Source organism: Heterodontus francisci, chromosome 19 (genome assembly GCF_036365525.1).
Source record: "Heterodontus francisci isolate sHetFra1 chromosome 19, sHetFra1.hap1, whole genome shotgun sequence".
In the NCBI taxonomy this organism is placed as follows: domain Eukaryota; kingdom Metazoa; phylum Chordata; class Chondrichthyes; order Heterodontiformes; family Heterodontidae; genus Heterodontus; species Heterodontus francisci.
In genome coordinates this window covers 7,122,242-7,145,953 of record NC_090389.1, presented here as the reverse complement: position 1 = coordinate 7,145,953, position 23,712 = coordinate 7,122,242, and the positions used below count along the sequence as shown (strand labels likewise).

At 43.3% G+C, this 23,712-nt stretch overlaps 1 protein-coding gene across 1 annotated transcript in view; it reads left to right on the top strand.

The window, feature by feature from the left end:
- Positions 1–23,712, top strand: part of ift122 (intraflagellar transport 122 homolog (Chlamydomonas)) — a 229,911-nt gene that overhangs the window by 186,859 nt on the left and 19,340 nt on the right. Inside the window, exon 25 of the mRNA XM_068051340.1 lies at positions 935–1,046. Within this exon, the coding sequence (XP_067907441.1) occupies positions 935–1,046 (112 nt within the window). The remainder of the gene's footprint in view (positions 1–934; positions 1,047–23,712) is intronic.

Sequence of the window (23,712 nt, the reverse complement as noted above, 5' to 3'; positions counted from 1 at the left end):
AAGTCTATGATTCCTGTAAGTATTATCTGCTATACAGTACAGAAACATCACAAATATATGAATGAATTCTTTTAAAGAGAAATAATTTCAACAGGGAAATTATAACTTTACAGTAACATCTTTACAATGATACAGGTAAATTTACTGATCCCATACTGCCAGGTGGGAGCCACACTGAACGGAAGCACAATTCAGAGATAGGGCTGCAACAGGGTGGCCTTTCTCCAACCTTTGAACAAAACTCACAGTTGTTAGTGTAGAATCAGCCTATAGATTAGAATCAATGAATGCCTAATTTGGAACATTGTAAAGGAAATGGAGAAAGTCCAATGACCAGAGTGGATATGGATTTAAAAGGCCTGAAAATTCCTCTCCCCACCTAGCTAATGAGAGCAACTTTACAGACTGTGAGTGGCATCAGTGTATTTATTCACACCTGTTCCATTTATTTATGTTTCTTTCTTGTGCTTTTCTTGTCTTTATTTTTGAGGCCAAATTTCAGCTTTTCCTACACCGCAGAGGATCATCTCCCCTTTATGAAAATATATTTTGTTATCCTTTCAGGAACTATGTCCTCTGAGTAAAGTTCAAGCAGCTAATAAGAGTGGTGGAATAAGAAGCATTAATGAGTTTCAAGGAACTAGACAGGTTTTTGTCAACAAATTGGTTTAAGGGTTATTAGAAATGCACCATACTGTGGAATACTGTGAAAAGGTGAGCTAGATGATCCGAAGGTGTTCTCTTACTGAAGCTGGTTGCTATACTCAGGATAAGTCAAAATAAGTTCTAATTGCCAAGTAGCCAATTCATCTTCAAGAACCTTTGTCCAACATTGACATTGTTTTTATAGCATTTGTTTGTGTGACTCTTGCTGACTCTCCTGGCTTTATATGTGTGTATGTTTTGTGTAACTGCCTGCGATATTTGTACACAGGACTTTGTGCCTATGTGCTATAGGTGTTCAACTAATAACCCACTGCTCAACAACCAGGGAAATGTGTGCATCAACTGTCGGCAGCCCTTTGTGTTTTCTGCTTCCTCCTATGGTGAGTATACTGTACACTGATTGTGACCTGGTTTGCTTGTATTTACTGCTCTGAAGTTTGGTTGTAGTTGGCTTATGTACTTTTGACTTGCTGTGGAGATTTTAAAATTTGACACAGATCTACCCTAAAATTGTAAATAAGACCTCTCAGTGAGCTCAGCTTCGCTGGGGGAGGAGGAGGTGGTTAGAGTTTGCACACATAGCAACTTGGAATGGTAGAAAAGCTGGAGAACAACTTCAAGAAAGGTGACACAGCCCCACAGAGCTGACAATTCAAAAACAGTCCTGAATATTAACAGAAGCTTTCTGACTACTGACCATCAAAGAGTGTTGGAGCAGCTCTTCTCCGCTACTTGCTCATAGACTCCATTTTGTACCTCCATGTTGAGTTTTCCATCCTTTCAACATCACCAATCAGCACCCCCCCAGGTCGTACCTCTGTACAGCCTTTGCAACTGTTGGAAACTGCTGGTTTTTTTTAACCTTTAAAACGTGAGTCCATTCCACATTTTATCAAAGTTTGAAAAACAAACAAACAGGAAATGCTGGAATAACACAGCAGGTCAGGCTGTATTTGTGGAGAGAACAGAAGAGCCATCATTTCAGGTACAGACCGTTCAGAACTGGATGATGTTATAGATGAACAGCATTTAAAAAGGAGCAGGACAAGTGAAAGGGACAGAAACACCAACACGTACACACAGGAAAAGAAATAGGATGACCTATAAGTGGAGAACAGGTAATGGCTAAACAGCAGAAATGATATCAGCATGAGGCAATATTAGGCATAATGAGAGAAATCAAAGATAGAATGAGAAATAGAGTGTGTGAGAATAACTAAAGGGATAGGCAGGTGAAAGGGAAGAACAAAAAACTGGCAAAGTGGAAGAGGCTGCAGTGGCCCAGGAGCCTGGTGGTGACCTCCCATCAGAACACTATTCTGCCGAGATAGGATCATAGGAAATAAGAGCAGGAGTAGGCTATTTGGCCCATCGAGACTGCTCCACCATTCAAACAGATCATGGCTGATCATCTACCTCTACGCTATTTTTACCCACTATCCCCATATCCCTTGATGTTGTTAGTGTTCAGGATGATTGAGCTTCCACAGCCCTCTGTGTTAGAGAATTCCACAGATTCTCCACCCTCTGAGTAAAGAAATTCCTCCTCATCTCAGTCTTAAATGGTCTGCCCTTATTCTGAGACTGTGTCCTCTTGTTCTAGACTCACCAGCCAGAGGAAATATTCGATCCACATCTATCCTAACATGCCCTGTAAGAATTTTGTATGTTTCAATGAGATAACCTCTCATCTTCGAAACTCTAGAGACTACGGGCCCAGTTTCTGCAATCGCTCCTCATAAAATAATCCCACCATCCCAGGGATTAGTCTGGTGAACCTCCGTTGCTCTCCCTCAATAGCAAGTATATCCTTCCTTAGATAAGGAGACCAAAGCTGTGCACAATATTCCAGGTTTCACCAAGGCTTTATACAATTGAAGCAATACAGCTTTACTCCTGTACTCAAATCCCCTTGCAATGAAGGCCAACATACCATTTGCATTCTCATTTGCTTGCTGCATCTGCATACTAGCCTTTAACATAGAAAAAACATAGAAAATATGAGCAGGAGTAGGCCATTCGGCCCTTCAAGCCTATTCATTATGATCATGGCTGATCATCCAACTCAGTAACCTGTTCCCGCTTTCCTCCCATATCCTTTGATCCCTTTCACCCCAAGAGCTATATCTAACTCCTTCTTGAAAACATACAATGTTTTGGCCTCAACTGCTTTCTGTGGTAGCAAATTGCACATGCTCAGCACTCTCCGGGTGAAGTAATTTCTCCTCATCTCAGTCCTGAAAGGTTTACCCCGTATCCATAGACTATGACCCCTGGTTCTGGACTCCCCCCACCATCAATAACATCCTTCCTGCATCTACCCTGTCAAGTCCTGTTAGAATTTTATAGGTTTCTTGAGATCCCCCCTCACTCTTCTGAACTCCAACGAATATAATCCTAACCGACTCAATTTCTCCCCATACGTCAGTCCCGCCATCCCAGGAATCAGTCTGGTAAACCTTCGCTACTCTCCCTCTATAGCAAGAACATCCTTTCTCAGATAAGGAGACCAAAACTGCACACAATATTCCAGGTGTGGCCTCACCAAGGCCCTGTATAACTGCAGCAAGACATCCCTGCTCCAGTACTCGAATCCTCTGTATTATTGCCTTTTTTACCACCTGTTGCACCTGCATGCTTACCTTCAGCGACTGGTGTATGAGAACACCCAGGTCTCGTTGCATATTCCCCTCACTCAGTTTATAGCCGTTCAGATAATAATCTGCCTTCCTGTTTTTGCTACCAAAGTGGATAACCTCACATTTATCCACATTATACTGCATCTGCCATGCATTTGCCCACTTACTCAACTTGTCCAAATCATCCTGAAGCCTCTCTGCATCCTCCTCACAACTCACCCTCCCACCCAGTTTTGTGTCATCTGCAAATTTGGAGATATTACATTTAGTTTCCTCATCTAAATCATTAATATATATTGTGAATAGCTGGGGCCCTGCGGTACCCCACTAGTCACTGCCCGCCATTCAGAAAAAGACCCGTTTATTCCTACTCTTTGTTTCCTGTCTGCCAACCAATTTTCTATCCATCGGAATACACTACCCCCAAACCCATGCGCTTTAATTTTACACACTAATCTCTTATGTAGGACTTTGTTGAAAGCCTTCTGAAAGGCCAAATAAACCACATCCACAGGCTTCCCTTCATCAACTCTACTAGTTACATCCTTGAAGAATTCTAATAGTTTTGTCAAGCATGATTTCCCTTTCGTAAATCCATGCTGACTCTGTCCGGTTCTACCACTGTTCTCCAAGTGCTCTGCTATAAAATCTTTGATAATGGACTGTAGAATTTTTCCCACTACTGACGTCAGGCTGACTGGTCTATAATTCCCTCTTTTCTCTTTACCTCCCTTTTTAAGTAGTGGGGTTACATTAGCTCCCCTTCAATCTGTAGGAACTGTTCCAGAGTCTATAGAATCTTGGAAGATGACCATCAATGCATCCACTATTTCTAGGGCCACTTCCTTAAGTACTCTGGGATGCATACCATCAGGCCCTGGGGATTTATCGGCCTTCAATCCCATCAATTTCCCCAACACCATTTCTCTACTAATACTGATTTACTTCTGCTCCTCCCTCTCACTAACCCCTGTGTTCCCCAACATTTCTGGTATGATATTTGTGTCCTCCTTTGTGAAGACAGAACCAAAGTATGCATTTAGTTGGTCAGCCATTTTTTTGTTCCCCATAATAAATTCCCCTGTTTCTGACTGTATGGGACCTCCATTTGTCTTCACCAATCTTTTCTCTTCACATACCTATAGAAACTTTTATAGTCAGTTTTTCTGTTCCCCGCAAGCTTACTCTTGTACTCTATTTTCCCCTTCTTAATCAATCCCTTGGTCCTCTGTTGCTGAATTCTAAACTGCTCCCAATCCTCAGGTCTGTTGTTTTTTCTGGCGAATTTGTATGCCTCTTCCTTGGATCTAATGCTATCTCTAATTTCCCTTGTAAGCCATGGTTTGGCTACCTTTCCCGTTTTACTTTTGCACCTGACAGGAATAAACAATTGTTGCAGTTCATCCATGTGCTCTTTAAATGTTTGCCACTGCTGTCCACCGTCATCCCTTTAAGTAATGTTTCCCAGTCCATCATAGCCAACTTGCGCCTCATACCTTAGTAGTTTCCTTTATTAAGGTTCAGGACCCTAGTCTCAGAATCAACTACGTCACTCTCCATCTTAATGAAGAATTCTGTCATATTATGATCGCTCATCCCCAAGGGGTCTCGGACAACTAGATTGTCAATTATTCCTTTCTCATTACACAATACCCAGTCTAGGATGGCCTGTTCTCTAGTTGGTTCCTCAACATATTGGTCCAGAAAACCATCTCGTATACACTCCATGAATTCCTCCTCTACGGTATTGTGGCTAATTTGATTTGCCCAATCTATATGCAGATGAAAGTCACCCATAATTACAGATGTTTCTTTATCGCATGCATCTCTAATTTCCTGTTTAATGCCATTCCCAACATCACCACTACAGTTTAGGGGTCTATATACAACACCCACTAACGTTTTTTGCCCCTTAGTATTTCTCAGCTCTACCCATACAGATTCCACATCGTCAGAGCTAATATCCTTCCTCACTATTGTGTTAATTTCTTCTTTAACCAGCAATGCAAATCCACCGTCTTTTGCTTTTTGTCTGTCCTTCCTAAATACTGAATATCCCTGGATGTTCATTTCCCATCCCTGGTCACCCTGCAGCCACGTCTCTGTAATCCCGACTATATCATACCCGTTTACATCTATTTGCCTGATTAATTCATCCACTTTATTGTGAATGCTGTGCGCGTGTTAAGGCACAAAGCCTTAAGGCTTGTCTTTTTAACATTACTGTCCCCTTCCCACTATTTTTCACTGTGGCCCTGTTTGATTCTAGCCCTTGATTTCTCTGCCTATCACTTTTCTTATTCCCCTTACTGTCTTTTGTTCTTGTCTTTGATACCCCCTCCTCTGACTCCTTGCAAAGGTTCCCATCCCCCTGCAGTTTTGGTTTAAACCCTCCCCAACCAGTCTAACAAATACTTCCCCTAGGACATCAGTCCCGGTCCTGCCCAGGTGTAACCCGTCCAGTTTATACTGGTCCCACCTCCCCCAGAACAGGTCCCAATGTCCCAGGAATCTGAAACCCTCCCCCTCACACCATCTCTTCAGCCATGTATTCATCCGATATATCTTGCTATTTCTACTCTGACTAGCATGTGGCACTGGTAGTAATCCTGAGATCGCTACCTTTGAGGTCCTACTTTTCAACTTACTTCCTAACTCCCTATATTCTGCTTTTAGGACCTCATCCCTTTTTTTACCTACGTTGTTTCTACCAATGTGTACCACGATCACTGGCTGTTCACCCTCCCCCTTCAGAGTGTCCTATAACCACTCTGAGACATCCTTGACCCTTGCACCAGGGAGGTAACATACCATCCTGCAGTCTCGTTTGTGGCCACAGAAATGCCCATCTATTCCCCTTACAATTGAATCCCCTATAACTATTGCATTCCCACACTTTTTACTCCTCCTCTGTGCAGCAGAGCCAACCGTGGTGCAATGAATTGAGCTGTTGCTGCTGCTGCTTTCCCCTGAGAGGCCATTCCCCCCAACAGTATCCAAAGCAGTATATCTGTTTTGCAGGGGAATAGCCACAAGAGATTCCTGCACTGCCTGCCTAGTCCTCATGCCCTGCCTGGTGGTCACCCATTCCCTTGCTGCCTGTGGAGTCTGAGCCTGCGGTGTGACCACCTCTCTATACGTCTATCCACAATACTCTCCGTTTCACAGATTCTCCACAGTGACTCATGAACAAGGATACCCAGGTCCCTTTGGACATCACCACTTCCCAACCTCTCACCATTTAAGAAATACTCTGCCTTTCTGTGTTTTCTACCAAAATGGATCACTTCACAATTATTCACATTATATTCTATCTGTCATGTTCTTGTCCATTCACTTCACGTGTCCAAATCCCCTTGAAGCCTCCTTGCATCCTCCTCACAGCTTACATTTCCTCCTAGTTTTGTGTCTTCAGCAAATTTGGAAATATTACAATTGGTCCCCATACCCAAATCATTTATATAGATTGTGAACAGCTGTGGCTCAAGCACTGATCCTTGCGGTACCTCACTAGTAACAGCCTTCCACCCTGAGAATGACCCATTTATTCCCACTCTCTTCTTTCTGTCTGTTAACCAATTCTCAATCCATTGCAGTATATTACCCCCAATCCTATGTGCTCTAATTTTGTTTACTAACCTCCTGTGTGGGACCTTATCAAAAGTCTTCTGAAAATCCAAATACACCACATTCACTGGTTCTTCTTTATCTATGCTGCAAGTAACATCCTCAAAAAAACTCCCAACAGGTTTGTCAAACATGATTTCCCTTTCACAAATCCACGTTGACTCTGCCCAATCATATCATTATTTTCTAAGTGTCCAGTTATCTCATCCTTTATAATAGATTCTAACATTTTCCCTACTACTGACAGCAAACTAACAGGTCCGTGGTTCTCTGTTTTTCTCTCACTCCCTTCTTAAATAGTGGGGTTCCATTTGCTCCTTTCCAGTCTGCAGGAACCCTTCCAGAATCAGTAGAATTTTGAAAGATAACTACCAATGCTTCCACTATCTCTACAGCCACCTCTTTCAATACTCTGGGATGTAGCTTATCAGGTCTGGCGATTCATCAACTTTCAATCCAATTAATTTTTCAAGTTACCTCTTTATTGATACTAATTACTTTCAGTTCCTCATTTTTACAAGTCTCTTGGTTCCCTAGTAATTCTGGGAGATTTTCTGTGTCTTCCTCTGTGAAGGCGGACACAAAGTAATTGTATAGTCTCTCCACCATAAACTCTCCTGTCTCCACCTGCATTGGACCCATATTCATCCTTGCTAAGCGTTTCCTTTTCACATATCTAAAGAAGCTTTTACAGTCCACCTTTATGTTTCTAGCTAGCTTACATTCATAATTTTGTTTTCCTTTCTTTAACAGTTTCTTGGTCCTCCTTTGTTGGACTCTAAATTGCTCCCAATCCTCAGGATTACCACTTTTTCTGGCGACCTTGTAAGCCACTTTCTTTGACATAATGCAATCCTTAGCTTCTTTTGTTAGCCACGGTCGATTCACCTTTCCTGTTGGGTTTTAGTGTCTTAGAGGAATGTATATTTGCTGTAAATCGTGTAATACTTCTTTAAATACTAGCCATTGCCTGTCTGCCATCAAATCCTTTAATGTATTTTCCCAATCCGCCCTAGCCAACTTGCCCCTCATACTTTCATAGTTTCCTTTGTTCAGATTTAAGACCCTAGTTTCAGAATGAACTATATCTCTTTCAAACTTAATGTAGAATTCTATCATATTGATAGATCAGTATTTCCTAATAGCTCCTTTAGAGCAAGATTATTAATTAGCCCTTTCTCATTGCATAATACTAAATCTAAAACAGCCCAATCCCTAGTTGGTTCTTCAACATACTGCTCCAGAAACCCATCTTGTGCACACTCCAGGAATTCATCCTCCACAGCATTAGTGCTAATTAGGTTTACCCAATCTATATGTAAATTGAAGTCGCCCATTATTACTGTATTGCCCATGCTACATGCAGCTCTAATTTCCTGATTTATACCATGCCTAACATTATCACTACAGTTTGGTGTCTTATAAACAACTCGCACAATGTTTGCTGCCTCTTGCTATTCCTTAGCTCCACCCAAACTGATTCAGCATCTTGCTCCTTCGATCTAAGATCCTCTCTCACTAATGTACTGATCTTGTCCCTTATTAACAGCGCTACCCCACCTCCTTTTCCCCTCCGCCTATCCCTCCTAAATGACGAATATCCCTGAATATTCAGTTCCCAGTCCTGGTCACCCTGTAACCACGTCTCCGTAATGGCAATTAAATGTTGCCCATTTACCTCTATTTGTACTTTCAAATCATCTGCCTTGTTGCAAATGCTGCGTGCATTCAGATAGAGAGTCCTTAACTTTGACTTAACATTATTCTTCATTCCGATCCTATTTGGTGTTTGCCTTCATCTTGTCTACCTTCCAATTTCGCTTCCTACTTCTCGACTTCCTGTTACCAGTTTTGCTTCCCTCCAATCTGAGCTCCTTTTTAGGTTCCCAACCCCCTGACAATTTAGTTTAAACTCTTCCAAACAGCACTAGCAAATCTCCCTGTGAGGATGTTAGTCCCAGTCCTGCTAAGGTGCAACCCGTTCATATTGTGCAGGTCCCACCTACCCAGAACAGATCCCAATGCCTCAGAAATCTGATGCCCTTCGTCCTGCACCAATTCTCCAGTCACATGTTGAATCGCTTAATCCTCCTATTCCTATGCTCACTAGCACATGGCACTGGGAGTAATCCTGAGATTACTGCTTTTGAGTCCTTGCTTTTTCATTTCTTTCCTAACTCCTTAAATTCTGCTTTCAGGACCTCATCCCTCTTCTTACCTATGTCACTGGTGCCAATGTGGACCATCACCTCTGGCTGTTCACCCTCCCCCCGAAGAATATCCTACAGCCACTCTGTGACATTCTTGACCCTGGCACCGGGAGACAACATACGATCCTGGTGTCACATCTGCAGCCGCAAAAATGTCTGTCTGTTCCTCTATCTAACGAATCCCCTATCACTATTGCCCTTCCGTTCTTCTTCCCCTCTGCTGTGCAGCTGAGCCACCCATGGTGCTACGGACTTGCTGCACTCCTCTGAGGAACGCTCGTCCTCACCAGTATCCAAAATGGAAAACGTTAGCAAGTGAGATCGACTCGGGGAACTCCTGCACTACCTACCTAGTTCTCTTAGACGACCTGGTAGTCATCCATTCCCTCTCTGCCTGCACATTCTTAATGACCACCTCCCCAAACATGCTATCCACGTAGTTCTCTGCCTTGCAGATGCAACACAGTGACTTCAGCCACTGCTTGAGTTCCAAAACCCGGAGCTCAAACTTCTGCAGCTGGTGACACTTCCTGCATATATGTTTGTCAAGGACACATGGTGCGTCCACAACGTCCCACATACCGCAAGAGGCACATTCCACTCGACTGAGCTGCCCTGCCATACCTTTGCTTTACAAACTAATTATTGTTAGTGTAATAAGTAGAATAACTTACCAGTTACATGCCAATCAGCATTTTTCCCTCTACTGACGTAAGAACCAAACAGTGGAGGCGGAAAATGCAGAAAATAAAGAGACCAAGGAGCACCTCCTTCCTCTTGTCACTGAACTCCCTCATACTCGCAAACTCACAGCTTCACACTGTCCAAAGAGCACTTTCTAAGTAGTAATTATGAATAAGTTACAAAAACTAAAACCCTAGTAGGACTAACCTTACCACTTATAAGGTAACTACTTTTTTCTTATTTTCCAGCTACTTACAGGCACTCCAACAGCAGTTACTTACCAACCAATCAATTTAAGTTTATTTATTCATTCGTGGGATATGGGGCGTTGCTACCTGGGCCAGCATTTATTGCCCATACCTAATTGCCCTTGAGAAGGTGGTGAGCAGCCTTCTTGAACCGCTACAGTCCTTGGGGCATAGGTACACCCACAGTGTTGTTAAGAAGGAAGTTCCAGGATTTTGACCCAGCGACAGTGAAGGAACGACAATATAGTTCCATGGCAGGATGGTGTGTGACTTGGAGGGGATCTTGCAGGTGGTGGTGTTCCCATGCATCTGCTGCCCTTCTCCTTCTTGGTGGTAGAGGTCGCAGGTTTGGAAGGTGCTGTCGAAGAAGCCTTGTTGAGTTGCTGCAGTGCATCTTGTATATAGTACACACTGCTGCCACTGTGCATAATTGGTGGAGGGAGTGAATGTTGAAGGTGCTGGATCGGGTGCCACTCTGGCTGAAGATGGATGTAAATGCTTCAGCCTTGTCTTTTGCACTGATGTGCTGGGCTTCCCCATCGTGGTGATGCTGATATTTGTGGAGCCTCCTCCTTCTGTCAGTTGTTTAATTGTCCACCACCATTCACGACTGGATGTGGCAGGACTCCAGAGTTGAGATCTGACCTAAAAGCAAAATACTGCGGATGCTGGAAATCTGAAACAAAAACAAGAAATGCTGGAATCACTCAGCAGGTCTGGCAGCATCTGTGGAAAGAGAAGCAGAGTTAACGTTTCGGGTCAGTGACCCTTCTTCGGAACTTGAGATCTGATCTGTTGGTTGTGAGATTGCTTAGCTCTGTCTATTGCATGCTGGTTCCATTGTTTGACATGCATGTAGTCCTGTGTTGTAGCTTCACCAGGCTGACACCTCATTTTTAGGTATGCCTGGTACACTCTTCTTTGAACCAGGGTTGATCCCCGGCTTGATGGTAATGGTAGAATGGGGGCATGAGGTTATAGATGGTGGCTGAATACAGTTCTGCTGCTGCTGAGGACCCATAGCGCTTCAAGGATGCCCAGTTTTCAGTTGCTAGAACTATTCAAAATCTGTCCCATTTAGCACGGTGGTAGTGCAACACAACTTGATGGTGGCTACCCTCAATGTGAAAATGGGACTTTGTCTCCTCAAAGTCTGTGCGTTGGTCACTCCTCCCAATGATGTCAAGGACAGATGCATCTGCAACAGGTAGATTGGTGAGGACGAGGTCAAGTAGGTTTTTCCCTCTTGTTGGTTCCCTCACCACCTGCCGCAGACCCAGTCTAGCAGCTATGCCCTTTAGGACTCCGCCAGCTCAATCAGTGGTGGTGCTACCGAGCTGCTCTTGGTAATAGACATTGAAGTCCCCCACTCAGAGTTCATTTTGTGCCCTTGCTACCCTCAGTGCTTCTTCCATTTGGTGTTCGACATGGAGGAGCTCTGATCCATCAGCAAAGGGGGATGGGGGGTTGCGATAGCTGGTAATCAGCAGGAGGTTTCCATGCCCATGTCTGACCTGATGCCATGAGACTTCATGGGGTCTGAAGTCAATGTTGAGGACTCCCAGGGCAACTCCCTCCTGACTCTATACCACTGTGCTGCCACCTCTGTGCTGACGGTGGGACAGGACATACCCTGGGATGGTGATGGCAGTGTCTGGGACATTGTCAGTAAGGTATGATTCAGTGCATATGACTGTCAGGCTGTTGCTTGACTAGTCTGTGAGACAGCTCTCCCAATTTTTGCACAAGCCCCCAGATATTAGTAAGGAGGACTTTGCAGGGTCGACAGGGCTGGGTTTACTGTTGTCGTTTCTGGTGCCTAGGTCAATGCCGGCTGGTCTGTCCAGTTTCATCCTGTTTTATTGACTTCATAGCAGTTAGATACAGCCTAGGCCATTTCAGAGGACATTTAAGCGTCAACCACATTGCTGTGGGTCTGGAGTCACATGTAGGCAAGACCAGGTAAGGACAGCAGATGTTCTTCCCTGAAGGACATTAGTGAACCAGATGGATTTTTACAACAATCGACAGTGGTTTCATGGCCACCACTGGACTAGCTTTTAATTGCAGATTTATTAATTGAATTCAAATTCCATCATCTGCCCTGGTGGGATTCGAACCCATGACCCCAGAGCATTAGCCTGGGGCTCAGGGTTACTAGTGTAGTGACATTACCATGACACCACTGCCTGCCCGTGATATTTTCTTGTGATGTCACTGTTAGGTTTTTTTGCTCTTCAAATACAGCGTGCACCGACCTCAAGCCACAGCTTCTCTGGTCTTCCAGCTAAGTGTGGGCCTCGAGCCACAGGCTGGATTTATGCTCTTCCTCTCCAGTTGTGATTCCTCCCAGGTCCACTGTCTCTCCGCTCTCCCAGGTAAGTGTGGGCCTCGAGCCTCGGGCTGGATTTATACTTTCCTTCTCCGGTTATGATTCCTCCCAGATCTACTGCCTCTCCGGTCTTCCAGGTAAGTGTGGGCCTCAGGCTGGATTTATACTCTCCCTGTCCGATTGCGATTCCTCCCAGGTCTGCTGGGCTTCACTTGAACCATGCTGGGACCAGTGTCCTGGAGAATCGTATAACTAGGGTTGTAGATAAGGTTTTAAACTAAATAGTGGGGGGGAGGGTTCAATTGAAGGGAAGCTTAAAAAGTCGAAAAGTAACGAGAGAGCAGAGGTGCAGGGTAGTGAAGGGGCATACATTAATCAGAGTGTGACAGGAAGGGACAGAGAATTCAAGCATAAGAGTACAGCAGAAATTAGAACCAGTGTAGGTAAAAATGGTAAAAAGTCAAAGCTTAAGGCTCTTTATCTGAATGCACGTAGCATTTGTAACAAGATAGATGAGCTGCCAGCACAGATAGAAATAAATGAATATGATTTGATAGCTATCATTGAGACGTGGTTGCAGGATGACCAGGACTGGAAGAATAGGCAGAAAGGAAAAAGAGGTAGGGTAGCTTTGTTAAGAAAGGAAGGGATCAGTGCAGTTGTGCGTAATGATATAGGTATAATAGATCATGAGTTTGGGTGGAAATAACGAATAGCAAGAGAAATAAATCATGGGTGGGAGTGGTCTATAGGCCCCCGAGGAGTTGCCTCTCTGTAGGACAAAGTATTAATCAGGAAATAATGGAGGCGTAAGAAGGGCACTACAATTATCATGGGTGATTTTAATCCGCATATAGACTGAACAAATCAAATTGGCAAGGGTAACATGGAAGATGAATTTGTAGAGTGCATCAGGGATTGTTTCTTAGAACAATACATTGCAGCACCTACCCAGCAACAGGCTATTTTAGATTTGGCATTGTGTAATGAGGTAGGATTAATAAGGGATCTCGTAGTTAACGATCCTGTAGGGGGAAGCGATCATAACATGGTAGAATTTCAAATTCAGTTTGAGGGAGAGCAACCCGGGTCTCAAACCAGTGTCTTCAACTTAAACAAGGGCAATTAGAGAGGTATGAAGAAAGAGTTGTTAGAAGCGGGCTAGGAAAATATACGAAAGGGGAAGTCAGTAGATGAGCAGTGGCAGACTTTTAAGCAGATATTTCATAACACTCAGCAAACATTTATTCCGGTCAGAAGGAAGGACTTGAAGAGAACGATGAACCACCCGTGGATAACAAAGGAAGTTAAGGAGAGTATCAAATCAAAAACGAAGGCGTACAGTGCAGCGAAAGCTAGTGGTAGGCCAGAGGATTGGGAATTTTTTAGAAAACAGCAGTGGATGACTAAAAAACTAATAAAGAGGGAGAAAATTGGTTATGAGAGTAAATTGGCAAGAAATATAAAAACAAACAGTAAGAGCTTCTACAGGTATATAAAAAGGAAGAGAGTAGCTAGTGTGGGACCCTTAGAGGATGAGACTGAGGAATTAATAACAAGGAACAGGGAAATGGCAGATAATTTAAACCAATATTTTGCATTTGTCTTCACGATGGAGGACACTATAAACAACCCACCAATAGTAGATGAGTAAGGTGTAAATGGGAGGGAGGAACTTGTAACAATCTCTATCACGAGGGAAAAGGTGCTTGACATGTTGATGGGACTAAAGGCAGACAAGTCGCCAGGACCTGATGGCCTGCATCCAAGGGTTTTAAAAGAAGTGGCTGCAGAGATAGTGGAGGCATTGGTCGTAATATACCAAAACTCACTGGATTCCGGTAGGGGACCAGCGGATTGGAAAGCTGCTAATGTGACACCCCTATTCAAGAAGGGAGGGAGACAAAAAACAGGAAACTATGGACTAGTTAGCTTAACATCTGTCATTGAGAAAATGCTAGAGTCCATTATTAAGGAAGAAATAGCAGGATATTTAGAAAAACATAATGCAATCAAACAGAGTCAACATGGTTTTATGAAAGGGAAATCATGTTTGACAAATTTGTTAGTGTTCTTTGAGGATATAACAAGCAGAGTGCATAAAGGGGAACCAGTAGATGTAGTGTATTTGGATTTTTAGAAGGCATTCGATAAGGTGCCACATAAAAGGTTATTGCACAAAATAAGAGCTCAGGGCATTGGGGGTAATGTGTTACATAGAAAATAGGAGCAGGAGTAGGCCATTCGCCCCTTTGGACCTGCTGCGCCATTCAAATAACAAAGAACAGTACAGCACAGGAACAGGCCATTCGGCCCTCCAAGCCTGCGCCGATCTTGATGCCTGCCTAAACTAAAACCTTCTGCACTTCTGGAGTCTGTATCCCTCTATTCCCATCCTATTCATGTATTTGTCAAGATGCCTCTTAAACGTCTCTATGGTACCTGCTTCCACCACCTCCCCCGGCAACAGGTTCCAGGCACTCACCACCCTCTGTGTAAAGAACTTGCCTCGCACATCCCCTCTAAACTTTGCCCCTCGCACCTTAAATCTATGTCCTCTAGTAACCGACTCCTCCACCCTGGCAAAAAGCTTCTGACTATCCACTCTGTCCATGTCACTCATAACTTTGTAAACCTCTATCATGTCGCCCCTCTACCTCCGTCGTTCCAGTGAAAACAATCTGAGTTTATCCAACCTCTCCTCATAGCTAATAAAGATCCCAGTGACCCATCTTTTTTTTTAATTCATTCATGGGATGTGGGTGTTGCTGGCCAGACCAACATTTATTGCCCATCCCTAATTGCCCTAAAGGACATTAGTGAACCAGATAGCTTTTACAACATTTGACAATGATTTCATAGCCATCATTAGACTAGCTTTTTAATTCCAGATTTATTAATTGAATTCAAATTCCACTTTCTGCTGTGGTGGGATTTGAACCCATGTCCCCAGTGACAATACCACTACGCCACCGCCTCCCCTTTCGGAAAAGATCATGGCTGATCATCTAATTCAGTAAAAGCAAAATACTGCGGATGCTGGAAATCTGAAACAAAAACAAAAACAAGAAATGCTGGAATCACTCAGCAGGTCCGGCAGCATCTGTGGAAAGAGAAGCAGAGTTAACTCCCGAAGAAGGGTCACTGTCCCGAAACGTTAACTCTGCTTCTCTTTCCACAGATGCATCTAACTCAGTACCCTGTTCCTGCTTTCTCCCCATATTCCTTGATCCCTGTGGCATTAAGAAATATATTTATTTCCTTCTTGAACATGTTTAATGACTTGGCCTCCACTGCCTTCTGCGCTAGTGAATTCCACAGGTTCACCACCCTCTGAGTGAAGAAATTTCTCCTCATCTCAGTTCTAAATGGCATACCCCGTATCCTGAGACTGTGACCCCTGGTTCTTGTCTCCCCAGCCATCAGGAGCATCCTCCCTGCATCTAGTCTGTTGGAATTTTATAGTTTTCTGTGAGATCCCCTTTAATTCTTCTAAACTCTAGTCAATATAGGCCTAGTCGACCCAATCTCTCCTCATACATCAATCCTGCCATCCCAGGAATCAGCCTAGTAAATCTTCTTTGCACTCCCTTCATGGTAAGAACATCCTTCCTCAGATAAGACCAAAACTGTCCACAATACTCCAGATGTGGTCTCACCAAGGCCTTGTATAACTGCAGTAAGGCATCCTTGCTCCTGTACTCACATCCTCTTGCAATGAAGGCCAACATACCATTTACCTTCCTAATGCTTGCTGTACCTGAATGCTTGCTTTCGGCGACTGGTGTACAAGGACACCCAGGTCTCATTGCACCTCCCCCTTTCCCAATCTATCACCATTCAGATAATAATCTGCCTTCCTGTTTTTACAACCAGAGTGGATAACCTCACATTTATCCATGTTATACTGTATCTGCCATGCATTTGCCCACTCACCCAACTTGTCCAAATCACATTGGAGCCTCTTTGCATCCTCCTCACAGCTCACTTGCCCCCCCAGCTTTGTGTCGTCTGCAAACTTGGAAATGTTACATTTAGTTCCCTCACCCAAATCATTAATATATATTGTGAATAGCTGGGGCCCAAACACTGATCCCTGCAGTACCCCACTAGTCACTGCCTGCCACCCGGAAAAAGGCCCGTTTATTCCTACTCTCTGTTTCCTGTCTGTCAACCAGTTCTGAATCCATGCCAATATATGACCCCCAATCCCATGTGCTTTAATTTTGCACACTAACCTCTTATGTGGGACCTTATCAAAAGCTTTCTGAAAATCCAAATACACTGCATCCACTGGTTCTCCCTTATCTACTTTACTAGTTACATCCTCAAAAAACTCTAGTCAATTTGCTAAGCATGATTTCCCTTTCATAAACCCATGCTGACTTTGCCCAATCCCGTTTATGCTTTCCAGGTGTTCAGCTACTACATCCTTTATAATAGCTCTAGCATTTTCCCCACTACTGATGTAAGGCTAACTGGTCTGTAATTCCCTGTTTTTTCTCTCCCTCCTTTTTTAAATAGTGGGTTTACATTTGCCATCCTCCAATCTGTAGGAACTGCTCCAGAGTCTATAGAATTTTGGAAGATGACCACCAATGCATCCACTATTTCCAGGGCTACTTCCTTTAGTACTCTGGGATGTAGATTGTCAGGCCCTGGGAATTTGTCAGCCTTTAACCCCATTAATTTCCCTAGCATTATTTTTTTTACTAATGCTGATTTCCTTCAGTTCATCCCTCTCATTAGACCCTTGGTTCCCTAACATTTCTGGGACGTTATTTGTGTCAAAGAACAAAGAACAGTACAGCATAGGAACAGGCCATTCGGCCCTCCAAGCCTGCGCCTGCCTAAACTAAAACCTTCTGCACTTCCGGGGTCCGTATCCCTCTATTCCCATCCTATTCATGTATTTGTCAAGATGCCTCTTAAAGGTCGCTATTGTACCTGCTTCCACCACCTCCCCCGGCAGCAGGTTCCAGGCACTCACCACCCTCTGTGTAAAGAACTTGCCTCGCACATCCCCTCTAAACTTTGCCCCTCGCACCTTAAATCTATGTCCCCTAGTAACCGACTCTTCCACCCTCGGAAAAAGCTTCTGACTATTCACTCTGTCCATGCCACTCATAACTTTGTAAACCTCTATCATGTCGCCCCTCCACCTCCGTCGTTCCAGTGAAAACAATCCGAGTTTATCCAACCTCTCCTCATAGCTAATGCCCTCCAGACCAGGCAACATCCTGGTAAACCTCTTCTGTACCCTCTCCAAAGCCTCCACATCCTTCTGGTAGTGTGGCGACCAGAATTGCATGCAATATTCTAAGTGTGGCCTAACTAAAGTTCTGTACAGCTGCAGCATGACTTGCCAATTTTTATACTCTCTGCCCTGACCGATGAAGGCAAGCATGCCGTATGCCTTCTTGACTACCTTTGTGTCCTCCTTTGTGAAGACAGAACAAAAGTATGTGTTTAATTGTTCTGCCATTTCTTTGTTCCCCATTGTAATTTCCCCCATTTCTGACTGTAAGGGACCTATATTTGTCTTCACCAATCTTTTTCTCTTCACATATTTATAGATTTTACAGTCAGTTTTTATGTTCCCCGCAAGTTTACTCATACTGTATTTTCCCACACTTAATCAACCTCTTTGTCCTCCTTTGCTGAATTCTAAACTGATCCCAATCTCAGACTTGCTGCTTTTTCTGGCAATTTTATATGCCTCCTCTTTGGATCTGATACTATCCCTAATTTCTTTTGTAAGCCACGGTTGAGCCACCTTTCCCATTTTATTTTTGCGCCAGACAGAAATGAATAATCGTTGTAATTCATACACACGTTCTTTAAATACAATCCATGTTTTGGCATGGATTGAGGATTGGCTAACACACAGAAGACAGAGAGTCGGGATGAATGGACCTTTTTCAGGTTGGAAAGCTGTAACTAGTGGGGTGCCACAAGGATCAGTCCTAGGGCCTCAACTATTTACTATCTATATTAATGACTTGGAGGAAGGGACAGAGTGTAGTGTATCCAAATTTGCTAATGATGTAAAAATAAGTGGGAAGGCATGTTGTGATGAGGACACAAAGAATCTGCAAGGGGATACAGATAGGTTAAGTGCGTGGGCAAAAACTTGGCAGATGGCGTTCAATGTGGGAAAGTGTGAGGTCATCCACTTTGGTAGGAAGAATAAAAAAACAGATTATTATTTAGATGGAGAAAGACTACAAAATACTGCGGTACAGAGGGATCTGGGTGTTCTTGTACATGAAACACAAACGTCAGCATGCATGTGTAGCAAGTAATTAGGAAGGCAAATGGAATTTTGGCCTTTATTGCTAGGGGGTTAGAGTTTAAAAATAGGGAAGTCTTGCTACAACTGTACAGGGTATTGTTGAGGCCACATCTGGAGTACTGCGTACAGTTTTGGTGCCCGTATTTAAGGAAGGATATACTGGCATTGGAGGCTGATTCCTGGGATGAAGGGGTTGTCTTACCAAGAATGGCTAAACAGGTTAGGCCTTTATTCATTGGAATTTAGAAGAATGAGAGGTGATCTTATTGAAACATATAAGATTCTGAGGGGGCTTGACAGGGTAGATGTTGAGAATATGTTTCCACTGGTGGGGAAATCTCGAACTAGGGGACATAGTTACAGAATAAGGGGACACATATTTAAAACAGGTGCGAATGAATTTCTTCTGTCAGAGGGTAGTGAATCTCTGGAATTCTGTACCTCAGAGAGTTGTGGAGGTTCGATCACTAAATGTATTTAAGGAGGAGGTAGATAGATTTTTGAAATCTCGGGGAGTCGAGGGTTATGTGGAGCAGGCCCGAAACAGGAGTTGAGGCCTCGGACAGATCAGCCATGATCTTATTGAATGATGGGGTAGGCTTGAGGGGCTGATTGGCCTACTTCTGATCCTATTTCTTATGTTCTTATGTTTTCAGGTCTTCCAGGTAAGTCTACACCCTTGTTTTTTTCTTCTACCAGCTGATCCCATTTTGCACCCCCGCTAAAGTTGAGTTAGCCCCTCTGTTCCCAAAAAAACAATAAATAAACCCATTATGTATAGATTCATACAGCACATTTTAATGTAGGGCAGGCTGGTTTTTGTCAATGCCAACACCTTGAGTATAAACACCCTCCAAAATATTCAAGTACTGTTCTCTGGGCTTTGGGAGGGGTCTGGCTTCAAACGTTTCTCGCCAAACATCCTCCTTGCACAAGTTGCAATGCATCAAACATGTCATGTAAAATAGTGAGGGTTCTTGTGTCAGTACTTCAGACGTTGCTGAGCACTGGAACTTGGCAGGCAAAAAGTATGAATGAGTTTAGTGATGCCCTGCATCAGGATCATCAGATGACAGTCATGATTCAGACCAAAGAAAGGAACAAGAGAGTAGTGATCGAAAGATATCTGGAACTGCAAAAACCTGTGTATGTATGCTTTATAGACTATGTGAAGGCATTTGATAGAGTCTACCATCAGAGTGGAGTGCTTAAACAAACTAGAAATTGACAGAAATGATACAAGGATAATTCAGAATCTATATTGGAAGCAATCAACGGTGATGAGACTTGATAGCCGCTTGTCAGACAGTTTCCCAATCAAAAGAGGAGTGCGTCAGGGATGCGTTATGTCCCCAAAATTGTTCAATCTGTACACTGAAGCTATCTTCAGAGACGTAGAACATCTACCAGGTTGCAATATTGGTGGGTTGAACATTAACAACTTGAGATACGCAGATGACACTGCACTGATTGCAGAGTTCGAAGAGGTCCTTCAGGAACAAAGTGAATGCAAGGAGTGTGGAATATGGATCAAGAATGAATGTGAAGAAAACCAAGACAATAGTGATAAGCAGAGACCTAACCCCAGAAGTGAAAATTGAAGTAAATGAACAAGTCCTGGAACAAGTGAAAAGGTTTACATACCTTGGGCAGGTTATCACAGATGATGGGAGATCTGATTGTGAGATCCGAAGGAAAATTGAAATAGCCAAGACCAGTTTTGTTAGAATGAAGGACTTGTTAACATCAAAGATACCGACCCTGAATTTTAGGAAAAGAATGCTGAGGTGCTACATTTTGTCATCTATGTTATATGCCTCGGAGACATGGACAATAAACAAAGACATTTGATAAGCTGAATGCATTCGAGAAATGAACATATTGGAGGATGTTCCGCAAATCTGACACAGACAGGAAGATTAATGGGGAAGTGCTGGAAATGGATGGAGAAAAGAGGAAATTAGTGCTTAACATCAAAGAGAGAAATATACAATACTTCATTCACATCATCACAAGCTCTATTTCTTCAGCTGAGACCTGAGTCTCTAGACAGAAACATCTTCTTGTGCCATCACTTGCTAGTCCTGTTCACTCGTGCTCTGTTCTATGTCACCCAGTACGCTCCAATGTGGTTTACTTTAATTGTGAAGAGCTGGCAGATCCAGTCTGTGCAGCACAGTTAGAGGAGGAAAGGAGGTTAGATTGGTTCCTTGCTACACTCGATGGGACTGATATGAGGGTTTCATGATAAGGTCAGTGAAAATTAATGGGGAGTACAAGAAGAAGAGAGGCAGAATGTAGTCACAAACCTGCAGTTGCCACTTATCCAGCATCCCTGTTTCTGGCATCCTCTATTCTGATGAAAGATCACAGACCTGAAACGTTAACTCTACTGCTCTCTCCACAAATGCTGCCTGACCTGCTGAGTATTTCCAGTATTTTCTTTTTTTTTCAGATTTCCAGCATCTGCAGTATTTTGCTTTTGTATCCTCTATTGCTTCCTTCACTAAGGGCTGGAGTGCTTTCTCCTTGCAGGTTTGGGAGTAGCCAGCCACCTATTGCAGAATTAGGAGGAATATCTTTACACAGAGACTGCTGAGAATGTCGAACTCACTTCCACATGGACTGGTTGAAGCAGATAGCATTGATGCATTTAAGGGAGGCTTGATGCTTACACTTGGGCGGAAGGCAATCGAGGAATTCTGGGACAGGCTGGAAAGAGGTCATTAGAATAGGAGGGGATTCATGCAAAGTATGAAAACCAGCGTAAAGCAGTTGGGCCATAATGGCCAGTTTCATGGTTGTGGATTCTTTGCAATCACAGCTGTTATGGGCTGTCTTGCTCTTGCAAAGGAAAGTGGTGGAGAATATGGGGTTAATGTAGGATTAGTATAAATGGGTGGTTGTTGGTTGGCACAGACTCGGTGGGCCGAAGGGCCTGTTACGGTGCTGTATCTCTAAATAAATAAATTAGAACCAAATGACCTTTTGTTACCATGACATACAGTAATACACTATTCTCTATATCCAAACCAAGCACGCAGTCGGCATTCATATACCAAGTGAGTCTTTTTGTGGAGTGTAAGAGTGTGAAGAACACTTGCAGATGAAGGCTGCTATATGATCTCATTGACATTGCTAGAAAGCAATTTAGAAAGCCCTTTAATAGGGTGCTCGTGGAAGGTTATTTGTAGGGTGCAGGCAGGCTTAGTACTGTGCATTTTTCAAAGATGTAGCAAGTTCCTTTTACCTTGCTGAAGGCTGGGCTCACTGCCCTGGCCACCTCCTTTCACTGCCCCTAAGCAGCTTTCCCTGGGGACCTATGTCATTTATTTTCAAATGGAATCTTCCTAACCTCCTTCAGCAGCTGCATCCGAGAAGTGGGGGCTTTCTGCCCCACTATTGACCCCACAAATGTCGGCATGCTGAATTGAGAAGCTGTCTTGCTCCAAAGAAGCTTTGCAACATAATCTGAGCCCACTGCCTGTAAAGGATTTCAACAGTCTGCTGAGATTGGTCAATGCTATATTACTCATTTTATGTATTTCCCCCCTGCGTTTTGGGACATTTTTCTCCCTAGCCAACCTGAAGGCATTGACTCTTTACTGGTGTACACTTTCACAGGTCACTGTCCCACACTAGTGCCTATTCTTCATGTGTGAGCCCACACTGTGAATGTTAGCAGCCTACCCAGCTTCACAGTCAAGCCCACCGTGTCTTCACGAAGTCCGCACAAATGCAATTCCAGCAGGGACCTGCTGGAACTGGCTGTTATAGTCTTCATTAGTAGGGCCTGAGTTCAGTTATGATGATTCTGGTTAAGATCAGAACAGACTCGCTAAAGAACCTGAGATCCTCCTGATCTGTGGCTCCACTACTCACTGCTTTAACCAGTTCAGCCATGAGGGCAGCCCCTATTTTGACCTAGAAGACGGACCATCTATCTGTTTGAGAATTTTCAATTATTCTTTCACTGCTGCAGCAGCATTTCTGCCCACATCCTAATGCAGCCTTTTACAGCTACTACTGTTTATTCAGTTTTATTGATATGAATGTAATGCCAGCTTGGCTGAGTGATTGTTCTCTCGCCCCTGAGTCAAGTGCTTGTGGGTTTATGCTCTACTCCAGGACTACAACACATAATCCAGGCTGATACTTCAGTGCAGTACTGAGGGAATGTTCTTGAGAAGAATGATGGGTCTGTCAACACCCACAACACAGAAACATTAAACCGAGGCCCCATGCACGTATTCAGGTCAATGTAAAAAATCTCATGGCACTATTCAAAATATGAGGGAGGAGTTCTCATGGTGTCTGGGCTGTTTGTGGAATCTTGCTGTGCATAATTTAGCTGCTGCACTTTCCTATAAAATAACAGTGGCTGTAATTCATTGTAACTGCTTTGGCAGATCTTGAGGTCATACTTTAAGTATTCTTTTTCTTTAGCCCAATTTATTAAAGGTTTTGTGATGCCAACATCCCAAACTGTTTACTTCCTTAGCACAGAAGAGTATAGTGAAACATATAATCATATCCTGTATATCCTCTATCAGCCAGAGCTAAGCAGTTAACCAGATCACCACAGATTATAGGCTCTAATCCAGGTTACATTGACATTGGGTTTTCTCTTTCATGGTTAAACTGTGATTTTTTTTTCCCAATCCCATAATTTACGGAAAAATTAATCAGATCGTAACGTTGGCTAGGCCTAAACTATTTAGTCAATCTATTTAAACTCTACACCTACAAGAAAAGATGAAATGAAGTCTTTCCCCAGTGTGAATATACATTTGGTTCTTTGTTCCCATTTTACCCCCGTGCCATGGCTTCAATCCAAGGTTACAATCCAATTCAAATAGATACTTGTCTAATGGTCTTAAGTAATACAGACCCTCCCTCATTGTCAAGAAATAAATATTCAAACAGCTTAAAAGGTGAAACAACAAATCCATTTTCCCTTATTTAATTTGTATTAGACTCTTTGTCTCTCCTTAATTTCTAGTGAAAGCAA